Source organism: Andrographis paniculata, unplaced genomic scaffold (genome assembly GCF_009805555.1).
Source record: "Andrographis paniculata isolate CXL003 unplaced genomic scaffold, ASM980555v1 Contig64END, whole genome shotgun sequence".
Lineage (NCBI taxonomy): Eukaryota > Viridiplantae > Streptophyta > Magnoliopsida > Lamiales > Acanthaceae > Andrographis > Andrographis paniculata.
In genome coordinates, this window is record NW_026137600.1 from 687,370 (window position 1) to 715,361 (window position 27,992).

The window sequence follows — 27,992 nt, forward strand, 5'->3', positions numbered from 1 at the left end:
TATAGTAATTGTACTACTTATCTAACATAATAAATATTCTTACAAGTTTCAATATATTATACAAATGTCATTACTTTTTTAATTATACTATACTAATATCGGTATTTTTGTCTTTATCACTACAACTCAATATATATTCAAAAAATAAAAAGTAAATGCTACTATTTTATCGGGACAGAGGTAGTATACTCCCTCCGTCCGGCTAGAAAGTATACATGTTTCTATTTTGGGACGTCCAATTACAAAGTAAATATTTCATTAAATACCTTACTTTTTTCCACAAATACCCCTACTTTACATCACATCATTACTTTTACACAAAAAAACAAGGGCAAAAATGTCATTACATTATTTTTAACTACCTACTATAATTAAAATACTATTATTTCTTAAACACCGCGCCAAAAGTAATTGTATACCTTTTTTTTTGTGGACGGAGGGAGTATATGTTATTCCTTTGGAGTGATATCCTGAAATTTTAGATGTGGCAATTTTGGGCGCAGCCGGGTTGGCTCGGCCAAGCCGGTTTAAATCATGTCAGATTGGACTATCCCAAATATTTTTTATTATTATTATCATTAATAAATAAATTCTATTAGTTTAATAGAAACTAGTATGAAAACATACATTTTTTTATGTTTCCAATTCTTTTTTTTTTTTTTTTCTCTCCCCATGTGGTGGAGGAAAAAAATTGGAAGACATCTTGCATTGTTATTCTATAAGCACGTCTTTCAATAATTTTATTTTACTTTTTTATGTAGGGCATGAGATTCATTTAATTCTTTAAAGTTGTGCTTATTATATTGGATTGGGATGAATAATATTACTTTATTCATCTTAATCCAATATTTATTTTAAAGCATTCAGTAGTCATTAATAAAATTAATAATATGCTTGAACACCCTCATATTAATTTATTCATTTAACAAAATATTCAAATTGCCTTCCATTTCTCTCTCTCTCTTTTTTTTTTTTTTTTTTTTCTGTTTTTTTTTTTTTTTTTTTTTTTTTTTTTTTTCTTTCTGAAACATATTTGCCCAAATACTTGTAAAAATTTATTTTAATAAACATTATAGCTAGAAAATATTAGAAATAGTAATAACATTTTTTTTTAATATTTATTTAAAATTTGTCTTAATATTTTAACATTATTAATCAATGAATTAATGATATATTGATAAAAATTAATTTATATACAGAGTTTGTTCATTTAGTATTTATAGGTGAAACAATTTCCCATAAATATTACTATTTCTGTACAGTTAGATAGTATATATTTATTTTTGGCACTTTAAAATATAATACTCCCTCCATTCCACATATTATGTCTACGTTGTCGTTTCTGTCCGTCCCACATACCATGTCACTTTCCTTTTTTGGAAAATGATTACACACTTTAATCTCATTTTAAACTTTTTATTTTTTTTTAAATTTAATTAAACTAATTAGTTATCTTAATCTTAATTTTATAATTATTTATATTATCGGATAATTATTATCACTAATATATTCTCAATTATCTACTAATTACACCCCTCCTAAAATACCGTATTTACAGTGTAGCAGACACGATATCTGGGACGGAGGGAGTATTATATTATTATTGTTTTATGTTTTACTAATAATACAATATTTTTTTTTAAAAAAAATAACACTAAAAAATATGTTAGTATAAAATTAATAAAAAAATTAATGCATGCATGCAAGTCCCGGGACATAAAAATAATCCTAACTCTATATGCTGCAATATGATAAAATAAATGCAATGCGTAAATGTAAAAGAGAAGAGTACGAAAAACTCCCTATTTTGTTTTCGGTAGTCCGCTCATTCGACCGCTCCCTCCGGTATGCATCTAAAATGATTTAAAATAGACAATAATATTAAAATCACTTATATTTCAATTGGTAGAATACAAAGATTTATTCCTTGTAATTATCTCTTTTATTTTTCATATCAAAAAATACTTATTCAAATTATCTCAGAAAACAATAAAACAGACCTGATCTAATTTGCAAATTATTGAAAATTTACCAAAAAGTCAATTAAAAAGAAACACGAGAAGATATATATTCGAATGCATTCACAACATCAATCAAACAGACAAACAAAGATATTCATAGGCAAAATCAATTAGGTTTTAGACAGCCACAAAAACTAATATCTATCTATCGATCGAGATTACACAAATGGTTTAGGAAAGAAGTACAAACAAAATAATCTTTTCTTCTATCTCTATCTCATACAAAACAAACAGTCTGCACTCATCTCGTCATCACAAAATTCAGATCCACTCAATAATGATAATGGCTGTTTTCTTGATTGGACAGCGACAATGAATAATATATATATATATATAATCGACACTCCAATCAAGAATCAAGAATCAAGAATCAAAAATCAAAAATCAAAATCACATTAATTACCAAATTAGGCCCTGCCTGGGGCTTATAACCACGGCTTCCGAATGCGCTGCTTCTTGGCCTCGCAAGATTTGCTGCAGTTCCTGGATTTAATCCACCACGCCGCCGATTATGGACGCCTGCTCGCCGCCCTAATCACCATCTGATAATCCCCAAAATACCGAAATTAAACCTCGTAAACCCTAAATTAGTTAATTAATTAAATACTTACTCGCTTGACGGCATGAGAGAACGAAAGGCGGCGAGATGGTCGTTCAGTTGCTTCCACCGCGCACTTGCTCCCAAGCACCGACCACACCACGCAAGAAAATTAAACCAAAAGAATTGGATAAAATAAAATATTAAACCAAATATTTAAAGGAATTGTGATATGACCGTTAGTTAATATAAGGTAATATTACCATATTTATTATATTTTAAAATTATTAAATATATATTTTCAGTTATATATATTTATTTTATTTTATTTTATAATTTACCACTACTATAATTCAATTCAATTTTGTTTTCTTTGAAAAAAAGACTTATTCTAACTTAGCATATTTAAATAAATAAATGTAATCAAACATTATATTAATTCTCTTTGTCTATCTTATTTATTACTATACATTGGTTGAATTTTATATTTGTACCTTAAAAATAATTACATAGAATTATAGTATTAATTAATTACATAGATTAATATTATTAACTTACATAAGTATAAGTATGAAAATTGCACTCTAACTTCACTGTTCAATGATTTATTTAGTATTTATTTATTTTTTTTAATATTATCCTCGGGTCATTTAGTATATATATCTCATTCCATTTATATTCATATTCATATAATAAATAATATGAATATAGATAATATGAAATAAAAAGAAAGTAACTGATCCAACGGTGGATGAAAAAAAAAAAAAGAAATAGAAAAATAAATTATATAAATAATTTTTTTATAATTGTCCAACCAACCACCAACTGATTTAAAAAACTTTATTTTTTATTTTTGTGTAAAATAATGAAAGAAGTGGGAGATCCAATTGATTGAAAAATAAAGAGAATCAATTATATATATCATTTTGTAAAGAATAATTTTTTAATAAAAAAAAAATATATCCAAAGAAAAATAATTTTTTTAAAAAAAAATTTGTATGTTGCACAAATATTAAAAAAAAAAAAGAAAGATATTTATATAATTGATTATATTTCTTTCTCTCATCTTTCTATGCCAACCGACTGGACGGTTCTCCTCATTCTCATCCGACCAATTCAGTATATATATCATTTTGTACGTACCGGTAATATTGTGGGCAAGTATGGCTAAATTTTTCAATAAAGCCCACGTTGTCAGCTATACTGAAGATATTGAGTGTTCTTTTGAGCGTTGTGTTTTTCCAACTCCATTTGCTATTTTGTAATGATTTACTTGTACAAAATATATTGATATGGATAACATTTCGTAGATTATAACGTTTTCTGATACAATAACTTAGTTACAATATTCTAATAAGTTATACAATCACTTAATTTTTAGAAGTATAAGATGACACCGTACAAATTTTAAAGCATAATAGAATTTAAACTGAATATCGAAATTGTCAAAAAATTATGGACAATTTTACCTAAATATAATAACAAAATTAAAAAACAAAATTTATACTTATTTTTATTTGTTCTATATGAATAATTTGATATGCATATTGTTGATGCAATTTTTCAACAATTAAAAGTAAAATCCGAAAATAGGAAATTATCTCCAAATTTGATATAATTAGTACCTGAGATTAGAAATCTCATAGGATACATAAATAACATATTGTTAATTTTAATCTACTGAAAAGATATATTTTTAGTTAAGACGAATAAAATTAGCTTAAATAAATTAATCAATATTGTCTACACGTTGTTTTTATTTTATAACTCTGTTATCAATGTCACTCTTATTTATTTCGATTTTTTATCATTTGTTTTATTCGTTTTCCATGTTATTTTTTTATAATATTTTTTATTCTAGAATCTACAAATTCATAAAATTAATTAAGATTTATTTGTAAAATATTTTTTATTATTAATTTTTTTAAAATACACTAACTAATAATATTTAGAATTGAGAATTTTTTATATTTTTTATTTATTTTAAAATATTTATTATTTTAAATTCTACAATAAAACTATTTTTAGCTATTTTTAAATATTAATTACGAAAATATTTATAATATTAATATTTTTAAAAAGCTCGTGGACTAGCCCGCTTAACTCGCCATCGGCCGGTGGGTTGGGTTGGGTTGATGAAATTTTGATCCGCCCCGCCGCGAGTTGACCCGCAAACAACCCGCTTCTTTGCGGGTAATTGTAGGTTGTAAGTCAATCCGCCCCGGTAACCCGTTTTGGCAGGTCTAAATGTAGTACTTGAAATAAAAATAAATTTCTACGGTTATTGAAAATTTCAAACGATTTTTTATAGGATTTTTTTACAAATAATAATACTTCCTTCGTCTCATAACTAGCTATCCCTTTGTTTTTTGCATGTAATTTAGAAATATTAGTATTATATTGAGATGTAGTAGGAATAAAGTAAAAATGGCTAGAATAACCTTATTAGTATGGTGTGATATAAAAGTAATAGTATTTGTGTAATATATTGTAAGTTGTAAGGATATTTGTAAAGTTAAATAGATAGTATTTGTAAGAAAAGTGATATTTTTTCATTAAAAAACAAAAAAAAAAAAAAAAAAAAAGAAAAAGAATAAATTTAAATGAAGGAGGAGCGAAAGAATATATTTTTTGTTAGATTTATCCAAACCTCACACACAATTTTAGACCGAGGATCTCTTCCCATATATTAGGTGGAAGATTTTCTTTCATTAATTTGATTCGATCAATATATGTAATAATATATATACTATCTTCGTTCACTCTAAGGTTACTTTTTGCATATTGATTTTGAATATTAATTATTATATCAAAATATAATACAAATTTTAAAAAAAATTACAAAAATACTTCTATTATTGTCTTATAATCCTATTTTTTTAGTAAATATTTACTATTTTTTTAGGCTAAATATATAAAAAATAAATATATTTATAATTTTAGGGATTTAGAAATTGAGATTGTAATATTTATTCGCAGTTTGAGCGCATTTAGGTCAAATACCGTTAAATAAGGACCGTTGAGGGGGTTAGATGCAAAGTTTATAAAACCACGAGGGAGTTTGACGCATTTTAGAAATACAAAAAATTTGGTGCAATTTCATAAAATCAAATTGGATTTTGTACAATTTAGCCTTTATATATATTAAATATCAAAGCTCATAATTAGTTTTATCTCACACTTTATTAATTTTCAAATTTCTTTTATAAAAGCATATAAATAATCATACTCACATATTCCATTTATGCAATTATTGAAACTCGAATGTAAGGTGTAAGAATTCATTTTAGAAATAACCTCAACCCAAACACACCCTATGAGCTTACAAATAAGCTTTTTGACTACATACATGCTTTAAAAAAAGATTTGCCCTATTTATTGAAATATTTTATATTAATTATTTTTTATTTTAAAAATATTATTACATATGTGGACATGCTATATATGAAATGGATGGAGTATCTCATTTGCTTCCTTTCTCTTTTTTTTTTTAAAAAATTCTCAAAGCTTCAAAAGCTAAGCCACTCTAAAAAACAGGCCTAAAAAATTGAATGAAAATATTCTATAATATAATACAAATAAATATTTAATCTAATATAAACAAGTGTACATGTTGTATTTAAATTTAAAAAAAAATATATATATTTTTTATAATATCTTTAACAAAAACCATAGCTTAAAGAAACACAGCAATGTGGAAATACCTTGTGCAAAACTCTCAGCAAATGGAACAAGAAACTGCACCACAGAGAGCTAAAACAAAGGCTATGTAAAAGAGCTTAAGGCATGTAATAAAAACCTCAGAAAATTACCCGTTGCATTGTCGTCGATGGATCGATCATTCCTTCTCCGGGACCAACGTTCTGTATTCCTTTTCTGTTATCGATCTGATGCCGTGGGGGTCAGCTTCGACGTCTTCCATCCCTTCCTTTGCAGGGTAGCCGAGCTGCCGTGCCTGCAGCCATTGGTCGATTACGCCGCAGTTGAGAGCATAGTTTACCGTATGTTCCAAGTAGCCTTTGTCGGATAAAAGGTGCGGCTGAACCGACAGCATTCTCATTAGACCTGAGAATGTAAGAAAAAACACAAAGAAAAACTACGTTCAGCTGGCAAAGATACCGAGAGCGAAAAATGTAATAAACTAGTTTAAATAGTGACGCGGTGTCGAAAGATCGATGTTCAAAACAGAAATGGTGATTATAATCGGGACAGATGACGGGGGATGTGGATGAAATTCAATTCGACACCCTATAAGTACCGGAAAATGCATATGTTACATTAAGTAGATGTGATACAAAGTAGATAGACTCAAATAATAACTATCTAATGTAAGGAAATATAACCATAAAATAACTAACTAATCTAATGAACATAACTAAATAATACTCCCTTCATGTCTGAGCTAAGTATGCTACAATGCCGGACACGGAGACTAAAAAATAATAATATTTTATTGGCAAAGTGGGACAAGTAAAAAATAAGTAAGGATATTATAAAAAAATAATAAAAAATTTAATAATAAAGTAGTGGGGCAAGTAGAAGAGGTAGTAGTCGGTTATTATGAGCTAAACTAGGGGTAAGGAAATTGTGGTAAGATAAAATGGTTAATTATATAAATAAATTGTACATAAGTTTAGCAGATGACCAAAAAAGAAAATGCGGCATAATTATCCGGACGAAATGAGTAACTACTTAATCTAAAGAATCATAACAAAATATATTAAATTTCTTAGCACCTTCCTTCAAATTCAAGTGGTATCGTAGACAAACTTAAATTTGCCGGGAAATATTGGAAATGAGGCAGCTAGAATCGTCTAATGAGTTAGAATTAGAAGCAAAACTCTCAATGGAATTAAAGTATAAATGCTCGAAAAAGTTAGAGTCGAAAGCAAAAATCTCAATAGAGTTGACTAAGAAACATGGCATTCAATGCATTAGAATTAGAAACGGGACTCTCACTGCTCAAATGATGCTTCCTAATATAATGAATATAAGCAAAGAATAACACCTGATTGAAAGAACCATAACAAAATATATAAAACCTCTCATCAGTCATCAGCATATATATATATGGATATGAATATCGTCAAAACATTATCAGACATCAGATTGCTGAGAAAATCGAGGTTGTCTAGAAGAATAGAGTTACCTGCAACGATACCATCTCCAGACGCAGACATGTCCGAGGTATAAGGCGTGATAGGCGCATCCTCCATTCCATTGACTGCGCCGTCATGTTCCTTAGTGTAGTAATGTATTTTCGAAGTTCCATTTGTTATGAAGAAGATCTTGAGATTGTCATGCCAGAGCTTAGAAACCACATCGGGCGCATAATGAATGAATTTGGATTTACGATTGTCTTTGGTATCAAAATCATCCTCTGGTGTTATTCCACTAAGAAATTCGAACTCTTGCTTGGTGACCTCTATAATGTCAGAGAGATTCCAGGCTGTACGAATGAACGCCTTGGTTTCTTCACTCGATTGCCAGAGTGGCATCGGAAGGTTGAGATCGTAAAACACAACATTTCCTAGCTTTTTTGCAATTTTGATAGCTCGAAGCAAGGTTGATCTCATATTAGGGTCGAGAAGGCTGAATGTGTTGAAGTAAAACATTTCTGCCTGAAATGAATGTCGGAAAAAAAAATTATCGATCAGATAAAGTATACATGAATCAAATTGACTGAACCATAGCTTCTTTTGAATCATCATATAGAGCTAAAGATAGGTTCGACATTTTATTTCTTTTAACAGCAAAGAAGCCATGAAAATGGTTATGTGTTTATGGAACAATTACACAATAAACGAATCAATTATTAAGTAACACAACAAATTATCAATCAGCTAAAGTATATAGTAATAAAATTGACCGAATCATGGTTTCTTTTGAATGATCATATTGAGCTAAAGATAGATTCGACATTTTTTGTTTCTTTTAACAGCAAAGAAGCCATGAAAATTGTTATGTCGTTTATGGAAACACCAAACTATGAACGAATCCGTTATATATATATCAGCTAAAATATACAGAAGTAAAATTGACCGAATAGTGGCTTCTTTGAATGATCATATAAAGCTAAAGATAGGTTCAACATTTTGTTTCGTTCAACGGAAAATAAGCCATGAAAATTGTTATGTGTTTATGGCAACATCAAACTATGAAAGAATCCCGTCATATAAATCAAGTGAATTTAAGCATAATAATCGAAACACTTCCAGAAAGGAACTAATCCCGAAGATAATTAAGATCACTGACCTCTTTCAACACATCAATGTTGATTTCCGACTTCGAGAGACAATCTTCTGCACACGGTTTGACAGCAGTCATCTTCAGGCCACCCCTCTTGCTGATTTTCATCATTGATATAGCCGTTGACCTTTTATCATCAATCCGTACTGATCTTGTCTGAACTTTGTTGATGTTCAAGAAATAGAGCAAGGAATCACCAAAATCATCGTCTCCAAGTTTCCCCATGAAGGCAACTTTACCTCCCAAACTTGCGAGAGCTACCGCAACATTACTCGCACATCCTCCAGGAGACCTTACGAATTTCTCAGGCTCCCACAGAACATCTTTCATCCGCTCATGAATTTCGTAGTCAATAATTCTGTTTGCACGTCGTCCTGCCGGTATAAAAGCATGCTGCGCTGCACCGAAACAGCAAACCAGAGGCGGCCATCCATACGTGTAGCTTATATCCTCTCCTTCGTCTATATCAATCTCTAGCTCTTCTTCACTGTCTTCATCCATGGGAAGATCAAATCCACCCCCCTCCCAGTCACTAACTTCTGCTTCACTACCGTGACTTTCCATATCATCTACTTTTTTCTTAGATCTTCGTCGTCTTGTAACCTTTTCTGTCGTTTCTCCTTCCACGGCCTCAGATGTTGATGAAGCTGCATCAGATCAAAATGTAAGCCAAAAAAAATGGAATTCCATACAAATAATTTAAATTTTGCAAACATCCTCTGCTGATTTCAGCAATTAAACCTTTTTTTCGAGTTCTGGTTCGTGTTTTTTTTGGAGTTTCTGTGGAGCTTGAACTCAATGAAATTTCATCGCCTCCACCATTACCATTGGCTGCAGAACTTTCACCTGGAATCTCAGGTGCCTTTTTCTTGGTTCTTGAAGAAGCTCGTTTACTTGTTCTACCAGATTTCTTCGCTGCACTTCCTTCTTCCTCATTTGACACATCCTCACCTAACGAATCGGACGTTTTCTTTCTCGAAACCGCCATTACCACATGCTTATTTGCTCTGCAATCCTGAATTCCCACAAAATTCGTATATGGAAAGGTATTCCTATTCAAGCTCCATCCCCATAACCTACCAATACAGATAAGAACAACCAAATATCAATGCTCTATTGATTAAAAAAACACTTCATCAGACCAAAATTAGTAAATAATAAATCGAATTATTCCGAACATTATGGAGTTTGTCTTGCTTGCAATTTGGATAGAGAGGATTAACGAAAGCAAACACAAGCACAAAAATCCAGAATTCCCGAAACCAACCAAAAATGCTGAACAAATTACACGTTCAGTTTCTGCTCAGAGTGAACTGAAGCACAGCATAAAAACAATTGAATACAGCTCCCTAAAAATCTCAATCGGAGAAACAGGATTAAAAAATCCGAACCTGTGCATCACTGGAAACTGCGTGAAAGACACTGAAGCCATTGCATAGAGATTCTGCAAAACCCCCAACTGTAGAAATGGGGTTTTAGCGGACGCAGTGAAGAATTATTGAAGAACAACAGATAATTTTGACTTACTCCATTAATGTTTTTAGCAGCTTTAAACTTACTGAAATGACAAAGGTACCCTTTATCCTAAGCTTGTATGTATCCAGAAGCCCATTATTATATATTGGGCTTTTGGGCCTAATTCGGCCCGTTTTATTGTAGGGCGGTTCAGAGATGTGTTTACCTATGCTTTGATGTTTTAGAATATTTGAATAAAAAAGGATTTAATGTAAAATATTTTTAAAATTTGATGTGTCAAAAAAAAAAAAATTATTAAATATGATATTTTATTATAAATTGTATAGTATAAAAATAAGATTGAAATTAGAATATTGATTTTTAGAGGTTTTTTAAATTTAAAAAGTTTGTAAAAAAGTAAAAAATTAGTATTTGATTTGATATTTTTTTTAAAAAAAAAATTGATAAGATGTTTTTTAAAAAATAATACCATATCAAATGAATGAAAATTGGTAAAACAAACAAACCTTTATTATAAATTTGTTTATATATATATATATATATAGTATCTTAATATAATATTTTTTTTTATAAAAAATAATAGTTAATAAGATAAAAGAAAATTTTAGAATAATTGAGTGTTAGTGGTTATAATATATTTGTAAATATTTGTAATATTGATATCAAGTTTGTTTTTATTATACAATTATTATTTTTATAAAAATATACTCCCTTCGTCCTCGAGAAATGAAGTCTTTTGTTAGGGACACTATATTTTAGGTAACTTAGATTATGAAATTATTAATAATTAGTTAAGATAATATTTTAGAATGTGTTTGTTTGGGGGATTTGTCCCAAAATCTACTATTCATCTAATTTTGTTCCAAAAAAAATATCAAATCAAATACTTATTTTTCATTTTTTATATTATACTAAAAATAATTTTATATTCAAAACATCACATCAATACCTATTTATATCATATCATATAATTATTCAAATTCAAATTTTTACTATTCAAATCCCAACTCAAAATCCAAACCCCCCAAACAAACACACCCTTAATATTATTTTTTATATGTGTAGTGTTATTGGTATTTAAATATTTTTAGAATTATATCTCAATAAAATATATGCAATATGAATATCATTTGGTAAAAAATACAAGTTTTATATAATACAAATGAATAAAAAAAATTTATTCATTTATTTATCATTGTCATAAATTAGTTTTATAAAGAGGTTTTGAGTGGGTCTCACATAAAAATGTTAAAAGTTTAATTAAATTGATTTATATTTGTTAGGTACGTTTAAAATTGATAAATTTACCAAAAATAGAAATGAGTCATCTTTTGTGGGTACCAAAAAAGAAATAGGATCATCTGTATTATTTTTTTATATAGAAAATATTATGTTCAAATCTCATTTCAAACCAAAAATTAATTAAAAATCAAAATTGCATATGAACTACACACTCTAGTTAAAAAAGGACTTTTCGAGACGTAAGTTTTTTTTAAGGAGTATGACATATTTTAAATATTTAGTTTTAAATTTAATAGATTTATATTTAAATTTGGTCTTATCCGTAGATTAAATTATTTAAATTTGAGTCTATCGAGTCTGTTTTATATTATTTAGGCCACAATTTCTAACATGAATAATATAAACTAAATGAAAAACCTACAAATGGGACCAAAAATTTCACCTTATTTTTAAATTTCAATCAATATATATATATATATATATAGAGCATAGTATTAATATGTTTGGCAGCACTATTAAATGAATTTAAGTGCTAGGTGTTTGAATAATGCATTCATATATGGAAAATTATTATTGCAATAATTTTAATTTAATGAAGCAAAGGCTGTAGCTATATATTGAATTTTTAATTTTTTGTTTGCACAGGAAATTGATTAATAAATTAAATGTGCTACTGTCAATTATTTAACCTTCGACAGGGTAAAATACTATTATTAGTTTCGTATTTATTTTATTTTAGTTATTATTATTATTTCAAAAATAATAATTTAAAATGCCAGTACAGTAATAAAATTACACTTCCTTATACAGACAAAGATAAGTAACTAGCTACTACATTGAATTGGAAGCAGTAATTATGGTCAAATTGAAGCACACCTACCAATAATTGGGACAAAAAATAAAATTAAATAATTACTACTATTATTTTATTTTAGGGAAAAAATTATTTTTTTCCCAATATAACCAAAATTCATCAATTTTGGTCGTAATATAAAAATCTTATCAATTTTGGTCTTAGTATAACCAAACTCATTATTTCTTGTCGCAATATAAATTTGTTATCAATTTTAGTTCTAATATAACTAAAACTCATCATTTTTTATCTCAATATAATCAAACCTTATATTTTTTTGTCCCAATATAATCAAACATTATCTTTCTTGATCTCACACCGTCAACAAACCGACAGAAAATACTGACGTGAAAAGAAATCAAACCTTATATTTATATTTGAAAAAATTGCACAATCTTGCAATATTTTCCGTCCATTTGTTGACGGTGGGACCAAAAAAGATAAGGTTTGATTATATTTGGACAAAATGATGAGTTTTGGTTATATTGAGACAAAAAATGATGAGTTTAGGTTATATTGAGACCAAAATTGATAAGATTTTTATATTGATGAATTTTAATTATATTTGGACAAAAAATAATTTTTTTCCTTTATTTTATTTTTATTTTTATCACTTTGGGTTTTTTTTTTTTTTTTTTTTTTTTTTTTTTTTTTTTTTTTTTTTTTTGTCCTGATGCTGCAGGATTTATTGAACATGTATGTACCTGGTACGTATATATATATATATATATATTAATTAATTTAGAGTAAGAATTTTTTTTGAAATTTTGCATGATATGTTTGTAAGTATATTTCATTCAATATATTGTATACAATTATTTGTATATTCAAAATATCTATATCAATTATTACTACAATTTAAATTTTTTATTATTCATATATATAATTGAGAACAGAAGCTGAATAATAATAAAAAATTATTTTGAAATACAAAACAAACAAACTTTGTTTTACTATAAATATGTTTAAAACTTTTACTATTCAGTATTTGTTATTTTCTATAAAAATACATTAATCCTTTTCATAATACATTGTATCCAAACTACTATTTAAATTAAATAATAAAAAAAAAATCAAAGCCAAAATTAAAAAACATTACTAACCAAACACACTTACAGAATATCAAGGTTCATACATATTGCTACCCGATATACTCCCCTCTCGTAACAAAGTATCCATTTTTTCATTTTGGTTTGTTTTATAACAAAATATTCATTTCTTTTTTTTTTTTTTTTTTTTTAAGTAAATGTACTATCTACCTAATATTACAAATACTCATACAACTTCTACTCCCTCCGTCCCACATAATTTGTCCATATTTTCTATTTTCGTCGGTCCCACATAAATTGTTCTTTCTATTTTTGGAAATATAATTATGCACTTTAATCGCATTTTGAATTTTAAATTTTATAATTTTCTTCATTTTAATTAAACTATTTACTTACCTTAATCTTAATATATAATTATTTTTACTAAATAATAATTATTTTTACTAATACACTTCTTAATTATTTACTAATTATACTTTACCTAAATTCCCGTATCTATAGTAATAGTCCCATATTTTATAGGACGGAGGGAGTAATATATTATACAAATACCATTACCTTTATATCACACAATACTAATTAATCATTTTTACTTTATTTATACTGTATCCCAATATAATACTAATATTTATAAAACTATGTGTAAAAAACAAGTAAATACATAGTTATAAGACGAGTGGAGTATTTTATTAATACAAACACAATAAATTTCAATAGAAGACATTTTGTATAAGTATAACCAAATTTAGGACACTTGTGTTTACTTGTGATGTTTTGGATTTTGATTTTGATTTTGATTTTGAATAGTAAAATTTTGAATTGAAATAGTTGTTTGATGTGATATAAATATATATTTATTTTGAATGTAAAATTAGATTTTAGTGTAATAAAATAAATAAAAACTGGGTGTTTGATTTGATCTTTTTGGAGAAAAAAATTGAAATAATAAAATTATGGGTAAAAATCTTACAAGTAAACAGAGCCTTTATCCGATAGTGTGAATTTTAGATTTAAATTTTAAATAATAAAAATTTAAATTAAAACCGTTGTTTGATCTAATATATCTTCAATATAAAATTATTTTTTTAAGTATAATATTAAAAAAAATATGTGATATGATATACTCCTTCCGTCTCAAAACTATAGTATGAGTTGTATTTGGCACGAGATTTAAAGAATATTTGATATTATATTGATAGTGGATAAAAAGTAAGGATAAAAAACTTTTTTGCTCTTGTGAGTGTTTTAGTGTAAAAAGTAGTAGCAATTGTGTACTATTAATGAAAAATAAGGATAGTTTTATAGTGATATGGTTATTTATGAAAATGAGACTATTGTTTTGAGACATAAAAAAATTGTAAACGAAACTATTATATTAAGACGGAGGGAGTATATATTTTTAAAAACATTAATAAATAAAAAATAAAATAAAATCCCCAAGCAAGCACAGTCACAGTACAACTGAAATTATCAAGATATTAATTTATTTATTTTTTTCTAACAAGCTCAATGATGTAATTCTACTAAATTTTATGAACAAATTTCATACATATAGTTGAAGTTGAGAAATGAGCACTATAAATATTTGAATTAAAATAATTATTTAATACTCCTTCCGTCCACAAACTAATGTTCTACTTTTCTATTTGAGACGTCAAACAATTATTGTTCAATTTTTTTTTTAAACACAAATTTTACATTTTTACCCTTCATTTATTTATTACTTTTAATCTCTACCATACAATTAAGGGCAAATTTGTCAATTCATAACAAAAAAACAATTACTTAAAAAATCGTGCAAATATACTTTAGGACAATAAAAATTGGACGGATGAAATATAATATAAATAAATAATATTATAAATATTTTTTTATTTAATATAATGAGTAGTACAAGGTTGGAGTCAAACCCACAACCAAACACACTCATTTTTAACTATTCAAACTGAATTAATTATTAATAGATGATTGGAATGTTTTGTAAGTATTTTGGGTGTGTTTGTCGGGTTTGGATTTTGAGTTGAAATTTGAATAGTAAAAATTTTGAATTTAAATAGTTGTATGATGATATAAATAGGTGTTGATGTAATACTTTGAATGTAAAATTTAATTTTTAATATAATATAAAAAATAAAAAATAGATGTTTGATGTAATATTTTTATAAAAAAAAATTAAATAAACAGTGTAAACCAATCCAATCCTCGACAAACACACCTTGCAAATTTCCCCCACATGCCTCAACTAATACAATAAATATTTGCATTGAAATTTGACAAGATGGCCAAATTAAATTATTTATTCATTTCATACCTATCTATCAATTTACTTTTTCTACGGAATTTTAGATATATTAGTATTACATTGAGATATAGTAAAAATAAAAATAAAAAAACTAAATTAACATTATTAGTATTGTATGATATAAAAGTAATGACATTTATGTAATATATTGTAAATTTGAAAAATATTTGTAATGTTAGATAGATAGTACAATTACTTAAAAAAAAATGAAATATATATTTTGTTATGGAACAGATTGAAATAAAAAAAATTGATAGATTGTTAAGGAATGAAAAAGTATTTTTACTTTTACCTATTTTTCTTAAAATACGTGAGTAATTGATAAATTATTTATTTTATTTTTTTAGAAAAAAATAGCTAAGAATTCGTATCTAAAAAACTATTAATGAACCGTTGATAAATTAATTAGTTATTTATTTTATTCCAAATATAGTAAATAAAGTGTTTTATTTTTTTTTATTTGTATAAAACTTATATGGTTAGGTATACGTTTACAACCAACATTAGTATTAGAGGAAGGAATTGAATATTTTGTACGTATGTTAATTTAACATAATAGATTTGATCAAAAAAAAAAGAAAAAAAAAAGAAAAGAAAAAGAAGATATTCTATTTACTCAAAGATGAGGAATATTATATAATTTACTGCTTTATTATTTTTGTTTTAAACATTGTAAATATATTATTCTATTCAAAATTTTACTGTTGTGAAAATAACCTAGGATCAGTACTACATAGTTAATATAAAAAAATAGCGTGTCTGCTACGGTATTTTAAGAGGGATGTAATTAGTAGATAATTAAGAATGTATTAGTGAAAATAATTATTTTATAATATAAATAATTATAAATTAAGATTAAGATAACTAATTAGTTTAATTAAAATTCAAAAAAAATAAAAATTTTAAAATAAGATTAAAGTGTATAATCATTTTTCAAAAAAGAAAAGTGTATTGGTATATAGGTTGGATAAAAACGGCAACGTGGACATGGTACGTGGGACGAATGGAGTAATATTTTTGTTGAATAATTCTTTTTATGAGAGGATAATATATATATTATATTAATGTGTTATATATTTGTAATTTTTTAATAATATTTATTAGGAATTGCTCTCTCAAGAAATATTGAGTGAATAGACCAATTCGTTTTGGAATTTATTCTTTCTTATTTTATTTTTTTATTCTATGAAAACAATATTTTAAATAAAAATATATGAATTTATATATATATATATATTCCTAACATCATATTCAACTATTATTATATTTAAAAACCCCCTACACCTCAGGTCATCTGCCACACTGGTGTGGGGATTGGACGTGTGACCGTTAGGTCATGGGTTTAAACCACCGCCGCCGCTTCAGGTCCTAGTGTTTACTCGGTGCGCACTTTCGGGTACGACATAAAAAAAATAGAATAGATGCTATATTAGTTCGATACAATGTGTTAGGTATCGGAAAATATAATATCCTTGGAATAAATATATATAATTATTTGATTGTGACTTAGAAATTACATTTGAAATAAATAATATATGAGATTTTATAAGAAATAAATAATACTACTATCAAATATGTGCTCAACAATTACTAATTGATTGCGACCCCGTGACAATCATATTTTTACTCATATATTTTCTTATAAATTTTAAATAATATAAAAAATAAAGGGCAGAAATTAAACACGTGCGATATTTTTTTTAAGTCACTGTCGCATAGCCGATCCCTTTAGTTCTTCTTCAATTAATCCTGTAGCCTCTTTTTTTTAAATTCTAACCAAATTTCTACGTCTACTTTTTTTTTTTTTATTAATTGCTTTTTTGTTTTATTATTATAATTATTATTTTAGATGGTTTATTGAATATCATATTTTATATAAAAATTTATTATATTTTTTTTATAGAAAAAATCATGAAGATTGCATTAAATTTTGAAAAAAAATAAATTATCAAGTAAATAGAGCCTACAGAAACTTTTTACTCAAAATTTATTACTCCAATATACTCCCTCCCTCCCGAAACTAAATATCCATTTGCTTTTTGCACGTAGTTTTAGAAATATTAGTATTATATTGAGATATAGTAAGAATAAAGTAGAAATGACTAAAATAACCTTATTGGTATGTGTGATATAAATGTCCTGACATTTGTGTAATATATTGTAAATTGTAAGTGTATTTGTAATGTTAGGTAGATAGTACAGTTACTAAAAAATGAAATGGATACTTTGTTATGGGACATACTAAAATGGAAAAATGAATACTTTGTTATGGGACGGATGAAGTATATAATATCTATGTTATTTTTTATAAAAATATACTTCCTCCGTCCGACTCTAAGGGTCTCATTTGTTGATATTTGAATATTAATTATTATATCAAAATATAATACAAATTAAAAATAAATTTTAAAAATACTTTCGTTAGTACCTTACAATACTAATAGGACATATATACAAAAAATTATACAAATATAAAAATATTTTTAATATTAAGTATAATGACATAAAAAGTAAATGTAACCTTAGAGACGGAAGAAAAAAGTAACACTCACTATAAAATATTATTTTACTGACACAATTTTATACATCTTACTAAAAAATAAAATAAAATAACAATTTCAAACTAAAACACTTAACGTATAAATGCACCCTTTATATGTAAAAATAATTCATTGACAAAAGATTTATTTAAATATATTTACTTTATTTTTTGAGTTAATATAGAGTGAACTATAATTATGTAATAATTTCATATAAGAAAACAAAATTTTTGCATTTAATAAAAACAGTATTTTAGGCTTATTTCATTGTTTTAGTAAATATCTAAAGTATTTCCTCTCTCCGTTCAAATTATATAACTATTTTTTTGTCCAAATTTATGCATAATATATTTATAATAAATAATTTTATTCGATCACAATTTTATTATATTTATTTTAATAAATAATTATTATTTTTTTATTATTTTTCCTACTTCACTATTTTTTTTATCAATCATTTAATAATTTTTTTGTAATATCTAGTATTAAAATATTACTCCTTCCGTCCCAAATATTTTGGATTTATTACTGTAGATACAAGAATTTAGGTAAAGTATAATTACTAGATAATTAAAAAGTGTATCGGTAAAAATAATTATAAAAATTATAAAATAAAAATGTAAAAGGTGATTAAAGTGTATAATTATATTTCCAAAATAGAAAAGACAAGTTATGTGAAAAAGATTAAAATAGAAAATACGGACAAATGATGTAGGACGGAGGGAGTATTATTTATTAGTTTTTGTGTCCAAACAAACCTATATAATTTACGAACGGAGAAAGTAATATATTTGGATTGACTTTCATTTAAAACTAGAAATGGAAAATAATAGTGAATCGAGGAGAAAATTATACTTAGGGTTTTGTAATTACTTCACGATTATTTATTTTACATATTTTATATTTACTATATACTCCCTCCGTCCTGTATCTATATATCAATTTGTTTTCTGTACGGAGTTTTAGAAATATTAGTATTATATTTGGATAAAATATAAATAAAGGTAAAAAGACTAAATTAACCCTATTAAAATTGTATGATATAAAGGTAATGATAATATATTGTAAATTGGAAGATTATTTGTAATATTAGGTAAATAGTACAATTACTAAAAAAAATAAAAAAATTAATACTTTGTTACGAGACAGATCAAAATAAAAAAAAATGAATAGATTGTAAATATTATCTCTTATCAAATGTAATATTTAAATCTCTATTCTAAAAATAAAATAAAATCACCAAAATAGGATTGTATTTATATATAGAAGTAAATAAACATCAGTCTTGTCTCTATTATCTGTACATATTTGTTACATAGTGTTAGTATTTTATGTATGCTAGATAATGTATAAAAATGTGTTAATTAATTTAAATATCACTGAAAATACAATCGATAAATATATATATTGCTTCAATTGTAGAATAAATACGTTAATTATTTATGGACGGAAAAAGTATTTTGTATATACACTTGGTATGATTTATGTAATAAAGTTACATAAAAAAAAATGAAAAAATGAATAAAAATTTCCCTAAAGTTTCATAATTTTATCGGATGAAAATAGTATAATTTAATTTGAATTTGTTCACTTACACTTTTATTTTTGCTTTTTATTCTTATTTTTAATATTTTAAAGTAAAATTATATACTCCTATAAGACTTTAGACAACAAATTAATACATTTTTCGTCGTTCAAATTCATACTCAAATGGTTTGGAAATGAATTTTCATAAAAGTAGATAATAATAATAATAATTTTTTAGTTTAATAATAAAAAATACACTAAAAAAGAGATAAGAATTTTTTTTAATGAAAAGAAAAAAATAAATATATATAAACTTAAATAATGCATGAAATATTAAATACAATATTATTGTTTAATAAATTAATTAGTTGTAAAAATTTGTATAAAATACATCTAAACAACCCTTAGATGTTTGTGTTATTCTTTTTTCAAATAAAAAAACATCATTATTCAGTTTATTTGATTTTGAGTAAAAATAAATTATTTTATCTTAAAAAAAATATTAAATTTAAATTCAAATAAAAATTTTATAATCAAACCAAAACCAAACAAACTCACAGCAAAACTAAAAAAAAAAATGATTTGTATTTAAATTTATTTTTTTAATATAAATTTTAATTTAAATAATATTATTTTTGATATAATATTTTAAAGATAAATATTTTTCTTTGTTCATTCAAAAAATTCTCTTTGGGCTTTTTCTTTTTTTTTCACCTACCCATTTAAATTTTTTTATTTTTTAAAGTAAATTTATATCTCACATAAATACAAAATTATTCATATTTTATTATCAAATCATTAATTTTTATACCAACAAATAAGAACAAAATTGTATTTACATATATCATTTGTACTGCTCTCTAATCTAATATTTTTACTGAAATAATATAAAATAAATAGGACGCAAATTAGGTGTTGATTTGATCTGGTCATAAAAATATACAATATATATTTTGGCATAACTAAGCATATGTTAGTATTATAAAGTATCATATATATATATATATATATATGCTAAGTTATAACATATTCTCTTCGTCACATATAATTTATCCATTCTTTTTTTTTCGATTCGTCCACATCATTTGTTATTTCTATTTTTGTAAAATATAATTATACAATTTAATAATATTTTAAAATTAGCAATTTATAATTTTTTTATATTTTAATTAAACTATTTAGTCATCTTAATTTAAATCTATAATTATTTTTACTAATAAAATTTAATTACTTACTAATTATAATACTCCATATGTCCCACATAATTTGTTTCTAATTTTTTATTTTCATCCCTCCAAAGTAATTTGTCCTTTTTCTTTATTATACACTTTAATCTCATTTTAAATTTCATCATTTTAAAATTTTTTAATTTAACTAAATTATTTAATTATTTTAATTTTAATTTATAATTATTTTTATTAATATATTTTTTAATTAATTATTAATTATATTTTATCTTAAATGCTCGTATTTTTTAATTAAAATTTTACTTAGGGTGTGTTTGTTTGGGGGTTTGGATTTTGGATTGGGATTTGAATAGTAAAAATTTTGAATTTGAATAGTTGTATGATTTGATATAAATAGGGTTTGATGTGATGTTTTGAATGTAAAATTGATTTTTAGTATAATATAAAAAATGAAAAATAGGTGTTTGATTTGATGATTTGGGAAAAAAAAATTGAATGAATAGTGGAAATTCTCCAAAATCCTTCAAACAAACACACCCTTAGTATGTTACAGTATATTTTTAAGAATAAAAGGTCACAACTCCGGGTCTGGAGCTCCAGATACCCAAACCCCCTCAACCGCCGAGGCGCATCACCCAAAAAAGCATATTCTCGCAGCCGGATCCGAGGTCCCGGGATCTTCAAACCCGACACGGGACTGAAAGTGCAATGAACAGACAGGACGAGACATACACACATCAACTCAACCCCCCATGTCCGTACAACACAGATCACTCTCAGCTCAGCTCTGAAACCACAACAGATCCCTACAATGGTGAAAACCCATAACCCACCAGACAATCCCCAGTTTCCCCAGCTCCACCCAATCAAGCCTCGACAGCACATCCTTAAAAAACCCCACCTGGTTCGAGAGAGAGAGAGGAGAGAGAGAGAGGAGAGAGAGAGAGTGTCTTTTTCTCTTCCTTGTTCGATTACCCCTTTCAGACAATGCTTTAAAGACCCCCCCTCCCCGCCCCACTCGATCCATACAAAAATCGAATAAAAGCAACCAACGCTACCCTCGATAATTTGCCATTAATAATCTCCCCCAATTTGTTCCCCAAATTTCACCTAAAAAACGAGACAGTAATCACTTTCTCTGTCTGGTTTACAACACTCGCACTCTCTTCTTCTTACACAGGGTTTCCATTTTTAGCTCCTTAAAAAAAAACCCAAACAAACAAAGCTTTTGAGGAGAGAGAAAAATGGGGAGAGGGAAAGTCCAGCTGAAGAGGATAGAGAACAAGATCAACAGACAGGTGACGTTTTCGAAGAGAAGGGCTGGATTGTTGAAGAAAGCTCATGAGATCTCTGTCCTCTGCGATGCAGAAGTAGCTCTCATCGTGTTTTCACATAAGGGCAAGCTTTTCGAGTATTCCACTGATTCTTCGTAAGTTTTTTTTTAATGTTGTAATTATTTTGATTTCGATTCCCTTAGGTTTTCGAATACTGGATCTGGTGCTTTTTGGGGATTGGGGATTTTGAAATTAGGGTTTTCTATTTTGTCTCTCCATCTCTTCTGAATGGATCAGCCCTCTTTGATTTGTCCTTGCCCTTTATTGTCTTAGAAAAATAAATAAATAAAAATCTTGATTTGATCTTGAGTTATAGATTTGCCCTTTTTTGATGTTTAACTATGTCACGATCTCTTAAATGTTCAAACCCTAATTTTTCCCTTTCTTGAAACCCCACTTCTCCAAATCTAAATCAAGATCAAATCTCTCTCTCTCTCTCTCTCTCTCTGTATATATATATATATAATTAGTGAAATTAAGGACAAAACAACTGTTCTTGGACACAGTGGTTTTCTTAATTATCCATTTCCATGGAGGATTGATTGTTGTGTTATTATCCAGTGAGTATCTACACAAACACAATACAATATATATATATATATATACACACACAAAACGACGTCGGTTTTGGTGACAAGTGATGTGATTGATATATATATATATACACATAGATACATGAAGTTCACCTGAATCAGTTCCCATGGCTAATAAATAGTTCAGTTTTCGACACGGGTTTCTTTCTAGATTCTGTAGGTCATAGCAATGTCTTCAATCTTGGAACTTGAACTAACTCACTGTCCTCTAACATGGTTTTTTTTAAAAAAATAAAATAAAATTGTGTATATATATATATATATGTATGTGTATTTTATCTGACCCCTGGACAAGAGAGAATCTGCAAAAAGTATTGCAGATTTAGGAGAGTACACATACTTGGAAACATCGAAATCTTTGAACCTAATTAATTCATTACAAACGTGAAACAAAGATGTGGGTTTTTTTTTTTGGATCTACTAGGAAAGAATTGAAATGATGATCTTTGTCATAAAGAAGTTTGGCAAGCAGTGTTATTGAAAGCATTATTTGGTGTCACAGACAGCATTGATTTCTTAGAAGCAATAATGAAAAATTATTGTTAAATTTATAACATGGCTGTAAGAGTTTATATATATATATATATGCATATCAAATATATCAAAGCTTTTGGAAAGTTTTCCTTGGATGTATAATATATTAGTATTAAATTTTTTAGATGTATGTTGGTGTCTTGAATGTATTTTTAGTATGATGTTTTTTAAAGAGAAATTTTAACAAATAAAATAATTTGAGAAAACAGTTATATTATACTCCCTCCGTCCACTTACAAAGTTTATATTTACTTTTTTGCCCTTACGTTTTTTGTGTAAAAGTAATAATGTAATGTAAAGTAAGGGTATATGTGGAAAAAAAATAAGGTATTTAATGAAATGTTAACTTTGTAATTGGACGTCCAAAATAGAAATATGTAAACGTTGTAAGTGGACGGAGGGAATATATATTTGTGTGTGTGTGTGTGTATGATAGAGTTTTTTTGTGGTAGAGTTGAAGAATTACTTCAATGTTGCCCTAATTTATTTTTATTTTCCCACAATTATTCAATATGTATTTCCACAATTACCAAATGTTCATGTTTAAATGTTTGCAAAAGGTCTTGTGTGTTTGCTTGTGGTTTGGGGTTTTTCAGAATTTGAATTTTTTTAAAAAAATAATAAAAATAGATATATTTTAAATAGAAAATATATTTTAGACCCTAATGTTTTTCCAGCATAAAACAACATTCTACTATAAATTGCATATTGCAAAATATTGAAACAAAAATATAAGAGGTCTTTATTAACTCGAAGAATTTTTCACATCGGTTCGACTTGTTTGCCTCATACATATATATATATATATAGATCGACCGAAAGATATATTTCAATTATAATATAATGTGATCTAATTAGTTTTAGATTGAATCAAATTTTTTCCAAATTGAAGTGTAAAACAAGACTCAAATATGTCTGTGATCATCGAAGATTATCGTTATTATTATCATTTAAATTATCTACGTGTTAATATCATCGATATTTGTGACGTGGCAGCATGGACAGGATCCTGGAGAAGTATGAAAGATATTCATTTGCAGAAAGACAACTTGTTTCACCTGAGCCACAGTCACCTGTATGTATATATATATATACACACACACAACACACACTAATAGGAACAAATTGATCAAAATTTATTTGGGTAACAGTTTGATAATTTTGAGCTGTTTGATGCAGGCAAATTGGACCCTAGAGTACAGCAAACTTAGGGCTAGGATTGAACTCTTGCAAAGAAACCATAGGTGAACTCAAAACCCTAATTTTAAACACAATTGTGTTTCTTTTGTGTCTTCGAACTTTGGACTTTTGATTTGAATAATATTTGATGTGATATTAATGAAAAGAGAATTTTTATTTTTATTTTCGAAAAAATTGAGTTTAGAGAGTAAATTTATTTAGTTTTTTACTCCTTATACTCCACATTTCTTGAAAAAACTACACTAGTTTTACTCTTCTAAGGCCATCTCCAATGCAACCTACTAAAAAATGAGGTTGCAGCTCCATATTTGGAGATTTACCTCTCTAATCCAACTTCATATCCAATACTATTTTTGGTGTTGCACTGTAGCAACGCTATTTTTGGTGTTTTTTACTTTTTTGTTTTTTAAATTTTTTATATTTGCAAATTGTAAATTGGTCCCTATAAGAACTAATCTGTAATTTTTTATATTTTAATTGTATATATTTGTATGTTGTTAATATAAAAAATTGTTTAATAATATATAAAATAGAATATTTAGAGAGTATTCTTTTTGGAGTTGAAAATAGAGTTATGGGTTAGAATTAAATTACGGTAGCAACTGCATTTTTAGAGTTATAACTGTATAAATAAAAGTGTTCGGTTGGAGATGGCCTAAATAATTTTTTTTTAAATATTTTAATAAAAATAAGGACCAAACTCAAAAGAGAAACTTCATAAATTTTGTTAAAATTTTTTTATAATTTTTACTTAGAAGAGTAAGACTGGATCTCTAGACTTGAAATAATAGTAAGAAATTCGGAATATTGATAAGAATGTATCATTTTATTAAAAAAAATATTCTATACACACATTATATATATGTATGTGTTTGTATTTTTTTGGTTGATTGTACCCTTAGGCACTACATGGGCGAAGACCTTGACTCGATGAGCCTCAAGGATCTTCAGAATTTGGAACAACAGCTCGACTCTGCGATCAAGAACATTCGATCTAGAAAAGTAAATAAAATTAACTTTCACAGTTAAATTCTTTGTAGATGTTTAATGGCTATCAAAAGAGCTAACCTTAACTATGTCTATTTTTTTTTTTTTTTTTTTTGCAGAATCAACTCTTGTATGATTCTATCTATGAATTGCAACAAAAGGTTAGATTATATTTACTTTTGCTTTCAAGCTCATTATTTAACCCTCCTCTCCTTCCAAAAAAAAAGAAAAAGAAAATCTAAAAAACATTACATTAGGGTTGTGTTCTTTTAGTATTTTAGTTTATTTTATAAAAATTTTATTGTTAGTTATTGAAAATTATAAAAGTATTTTGGGAGTTATAAGGTTATTTGAGTGAAATAATTTTTATTACTTTAAAATACTTTACAAAAAAAAACATTATATTTGTATTGAAAAACATGAATACTCTTTGTGTTTATTGAGAATGGGGTAACTACTAAAAGAACAAGCTATAAGTACTTATTCATTTTAATTTAGTTTCCATATAATTTAATTAAAATACTTTGTTATATATATATAATATTACTTAACTCTCATAATTTTAATAAAAATATACTATTTACTATTACAAACGACAAAAAAAAATGATTTTTTTTTTCCAAATAAAACCTTTGCCTTAGCATATATAGATTATATATGATTGCAACTAAAAAATTTCATACCATGCAAAATTAAATCAACAATGTTTACTATTAAAGACACAGTTGTATTTATATATATATATATATACACATATATTACAAAATGTAAGTGATTTGTTGACAGGAGAAAGCAATACAAGAGCAAAACAGCATGCTAGAAAAACAGGTAATTAAAATCACAGCCACCTTGCAAAATATATATATATATATATATAACTTGCCAAAAATGCACAAACCTCACCCGCAGTTTTACGAAATTGCGTCAAATCTCTCGTATTTGCATCAAATTCTTTAATGGTTTAATGAACTCTGCAGCTAACCTCTCAGTCTTCTTATTTTTTTTAGTATCTGTAATTTCAGAGGTTTAGGAAGAAAAGAAAGTCGAGGGGTTAGACGCAGAGTTTATAAAACCATGAGGGAGTTTGACGCAATTTTAAAAATATAGAATTTGATACAATTTCGTAAAATTATATATAGATTTTGTGCAATTTTACCATATAACTTCTTGAATATTTTCTTTCTTAATTTGTTGCAATTATATATCATCCTCAAACCTTATCCAACATTGTCTTTAACATTACACACACATGTGCATATACATATATATATATATATATATAGATTAAAGATAAGCAGAAAGAAGCAGTTGCAGTACAGCAGCCCCATTGCAACTGGGAGCCGCAGCCCGACTGCGGCCACCCCGTGCCCGCGCGACCCCCCGCGCCGTTCTTGATTCCCCATCAACTCCCTTGCTTAAACATTGGGTATGTACCCACATTTCAATACTTTGTTTAATTGTGTTTTGAATATAGTAAAAAAAAAATTAATTGATCGAAGCAATTGTTGGATACAATATAAATAGACATTTAATATGATATTTTGAATGAAAAATAATTTTTTGATAGTAATATGAAAAATGAAAAAGAAGTATTTTGAGGATAAAGTGTTATATATAAATGAAAATGAGTGTTCGAAAATACAATTGTTTGTTTTTGAGGATTGGATTTTGAGTTTGAGTTTTGAATAGTAATGTTTTAAGTTAAAATAATTATTTGATGTGATATTTTTAATATATATTTATTTTTAGTATAATATAAAAAATATATTTAATTTGATTTGCTTTTTTTAGAAAGGTCAAAAATAAGTTTCTATAGATAATGAAAATGTGTGTTAAAAACAACTAATTGAATAGTAAAATTTTAAAATAAAATAGTTGTTTAATACCATATTTTGGATATAAAATTAATTTTTAACGTGGTATATAAAAAAAAAAAAAAAAAACAAGTGTTTGATTTTATATTTTTTTTTAATGATTTTTTTAAAAATAGTAAATATTAAGTAAAAACTTAAAAAGAATCAAAATAACTGACTGTGATATTATTTATTTGTTATGGCAATATGCAGCGGCACAGGTGGATACGACGAAGGCGAAGCGACGGAGGCTTCTAGAAGGAACAACGAGCTTGATCTAACCCTCGACTCGCTCTATTCCTGCAATCTTGGATGCTTTGCTGCCTGATGAGTCGATTTTTCGATTCGAATAATTAAGGGGAATAAATAAATTTATGTTTATGAGGGATTGATGATCTATTTAATTAGGGTTTGGTACTATTTAGACAAGTCTCCTAAGTTTATCGATTAGTGTATTTGTCTTAATGCTTGCATAATTATTTGGAAAAAAAAAAAAAAAAAACACTT

The 27,992-nt window shown here is 26.4% G+C and overlaps 2 protein-coding genes and 1 long non-coding RNA gene across 3 annotated transcripts; 1 reads left to right on the forward strand and 2 right to left on the reverse strand.

Moving 5' to 3' along the window:
* Window positions 1-1,681: 1,681 nt before the first annotated feature.
* LOC127261885 (uncharacterized) lies at window positions 1,682-2,756 on the reverse strand. The gene is made up of 3 exons (XR_007841006.1): window positions 2,633-2,756; window positions 2,425-2,563; window positions 1,682-1,853 (listed from the first exon to the last, which is right to left on the reverse strand). It is a non-coding gene; the product is annotated as an uncharacterized LOC127261885 (long non-coding RNA).
* Window positions 2,757-6,170: 3,414 nt separating this feature from the next.
* LOC127261604 (fructokinase-like 2, chloroplastic) lies at window positions 6,171-10,332 on the reverse strand. Its single transcript, XM_051289876.1, has 5 exons — window positions 10,200-10,332; window positions 9,550-9,884; window positions 8,815-9,455; window positions 7,709-8,180; window positions 6,171-6,624 (listed from the first exon to the last, which is right to left on the reverse strand). Exons 1-5 carry the CDS (start codon window positions 10,238-10,240, stop codon window positions 6,398-6,400), a joined length of 1,716 nt encoding a protein of 571 aa, XP_051145833.1. The 5' UTR covers window positions 10,241-10,332; the 3' UTR covers window positions 6,171-6,397.
* An 11,746-nt stretch (window positions 10,333-22,078) lies between these two features.
* LOC127261833 (truncated transcription factor CAULIFLOWER A-like) lies at window positions 22,079-27,958 on the forward strand. The gene is made up of 8 exons (XM_051290245.1): window positions 22,079-22,413; window positions 24,442-24,520; window positions 24,625-24,689; window positions 25,548-25,647; window positions 25,752-25,793; window positions 26,419-26,460; window positions 26,916-27,058; window positions 27,699-27,958. The coding sequence occupies exons 1-8, from the start codon at window positions 22,229-22,231 to the stop codon at window positions 27,811-27,813; spliced, it is 771 nt and encodes a 256-aa protein (XP_051146202.1). The 5' UTR covers window positions 22,079-22,228; the 3' UTR covers window positions 27,814-27,958.
* The last annotated feature ends 34 nt before the right edge of the window (window positions 27,959-27,992 follow it).

Excerpts from the sequence above, each read along its gene's own strand:
- LOC127261604 (XM_051289876.1), bottom strand. The coding sequence starts at position 10,240 with ATGGCTTCAGTGTCTTTCACGCAGTTTCCAGTGATGCACAG. Across the intron at positions 9,885-10,199 it reads CAGTTTCCAGTGATGCACAG|GTTATGGGGATGGAGCTTGA; the intron begins GTTCGGATTTTT and ends CTGTATTGGTAG. Across the intron at positions 8,181-8,814 it reads ACATTGATGTGTTGAAAGAG|GCAGAAATGTTTTACTTCAA; the intron begins GTCAGTGATCTT and ends CATTCATTTCAG.
- LOC127261833 (XM_051290245.1), top strand. The coding sequence starts at position 22,229 with ATGGGGAGAGGGAAAGTCCAGCTGAAGAGGATAGAGAACAAGATCAAC. Across the intron at positions 24,690-25,547 it reads CTCTTGCAAAGAAACCATAG|GCACTACATGGGCGAAGACC; the intron begins GTGAACTCAAAA and ends TTGTACCCTTAG. Across the intron at positions 27,059-27,698 it reads CTCCCTTGCTTAAACATTGG|CGGCACAGGTGGATACGACG; the intron begins GTATGTACCCAC and ends GGCAATATGCAG.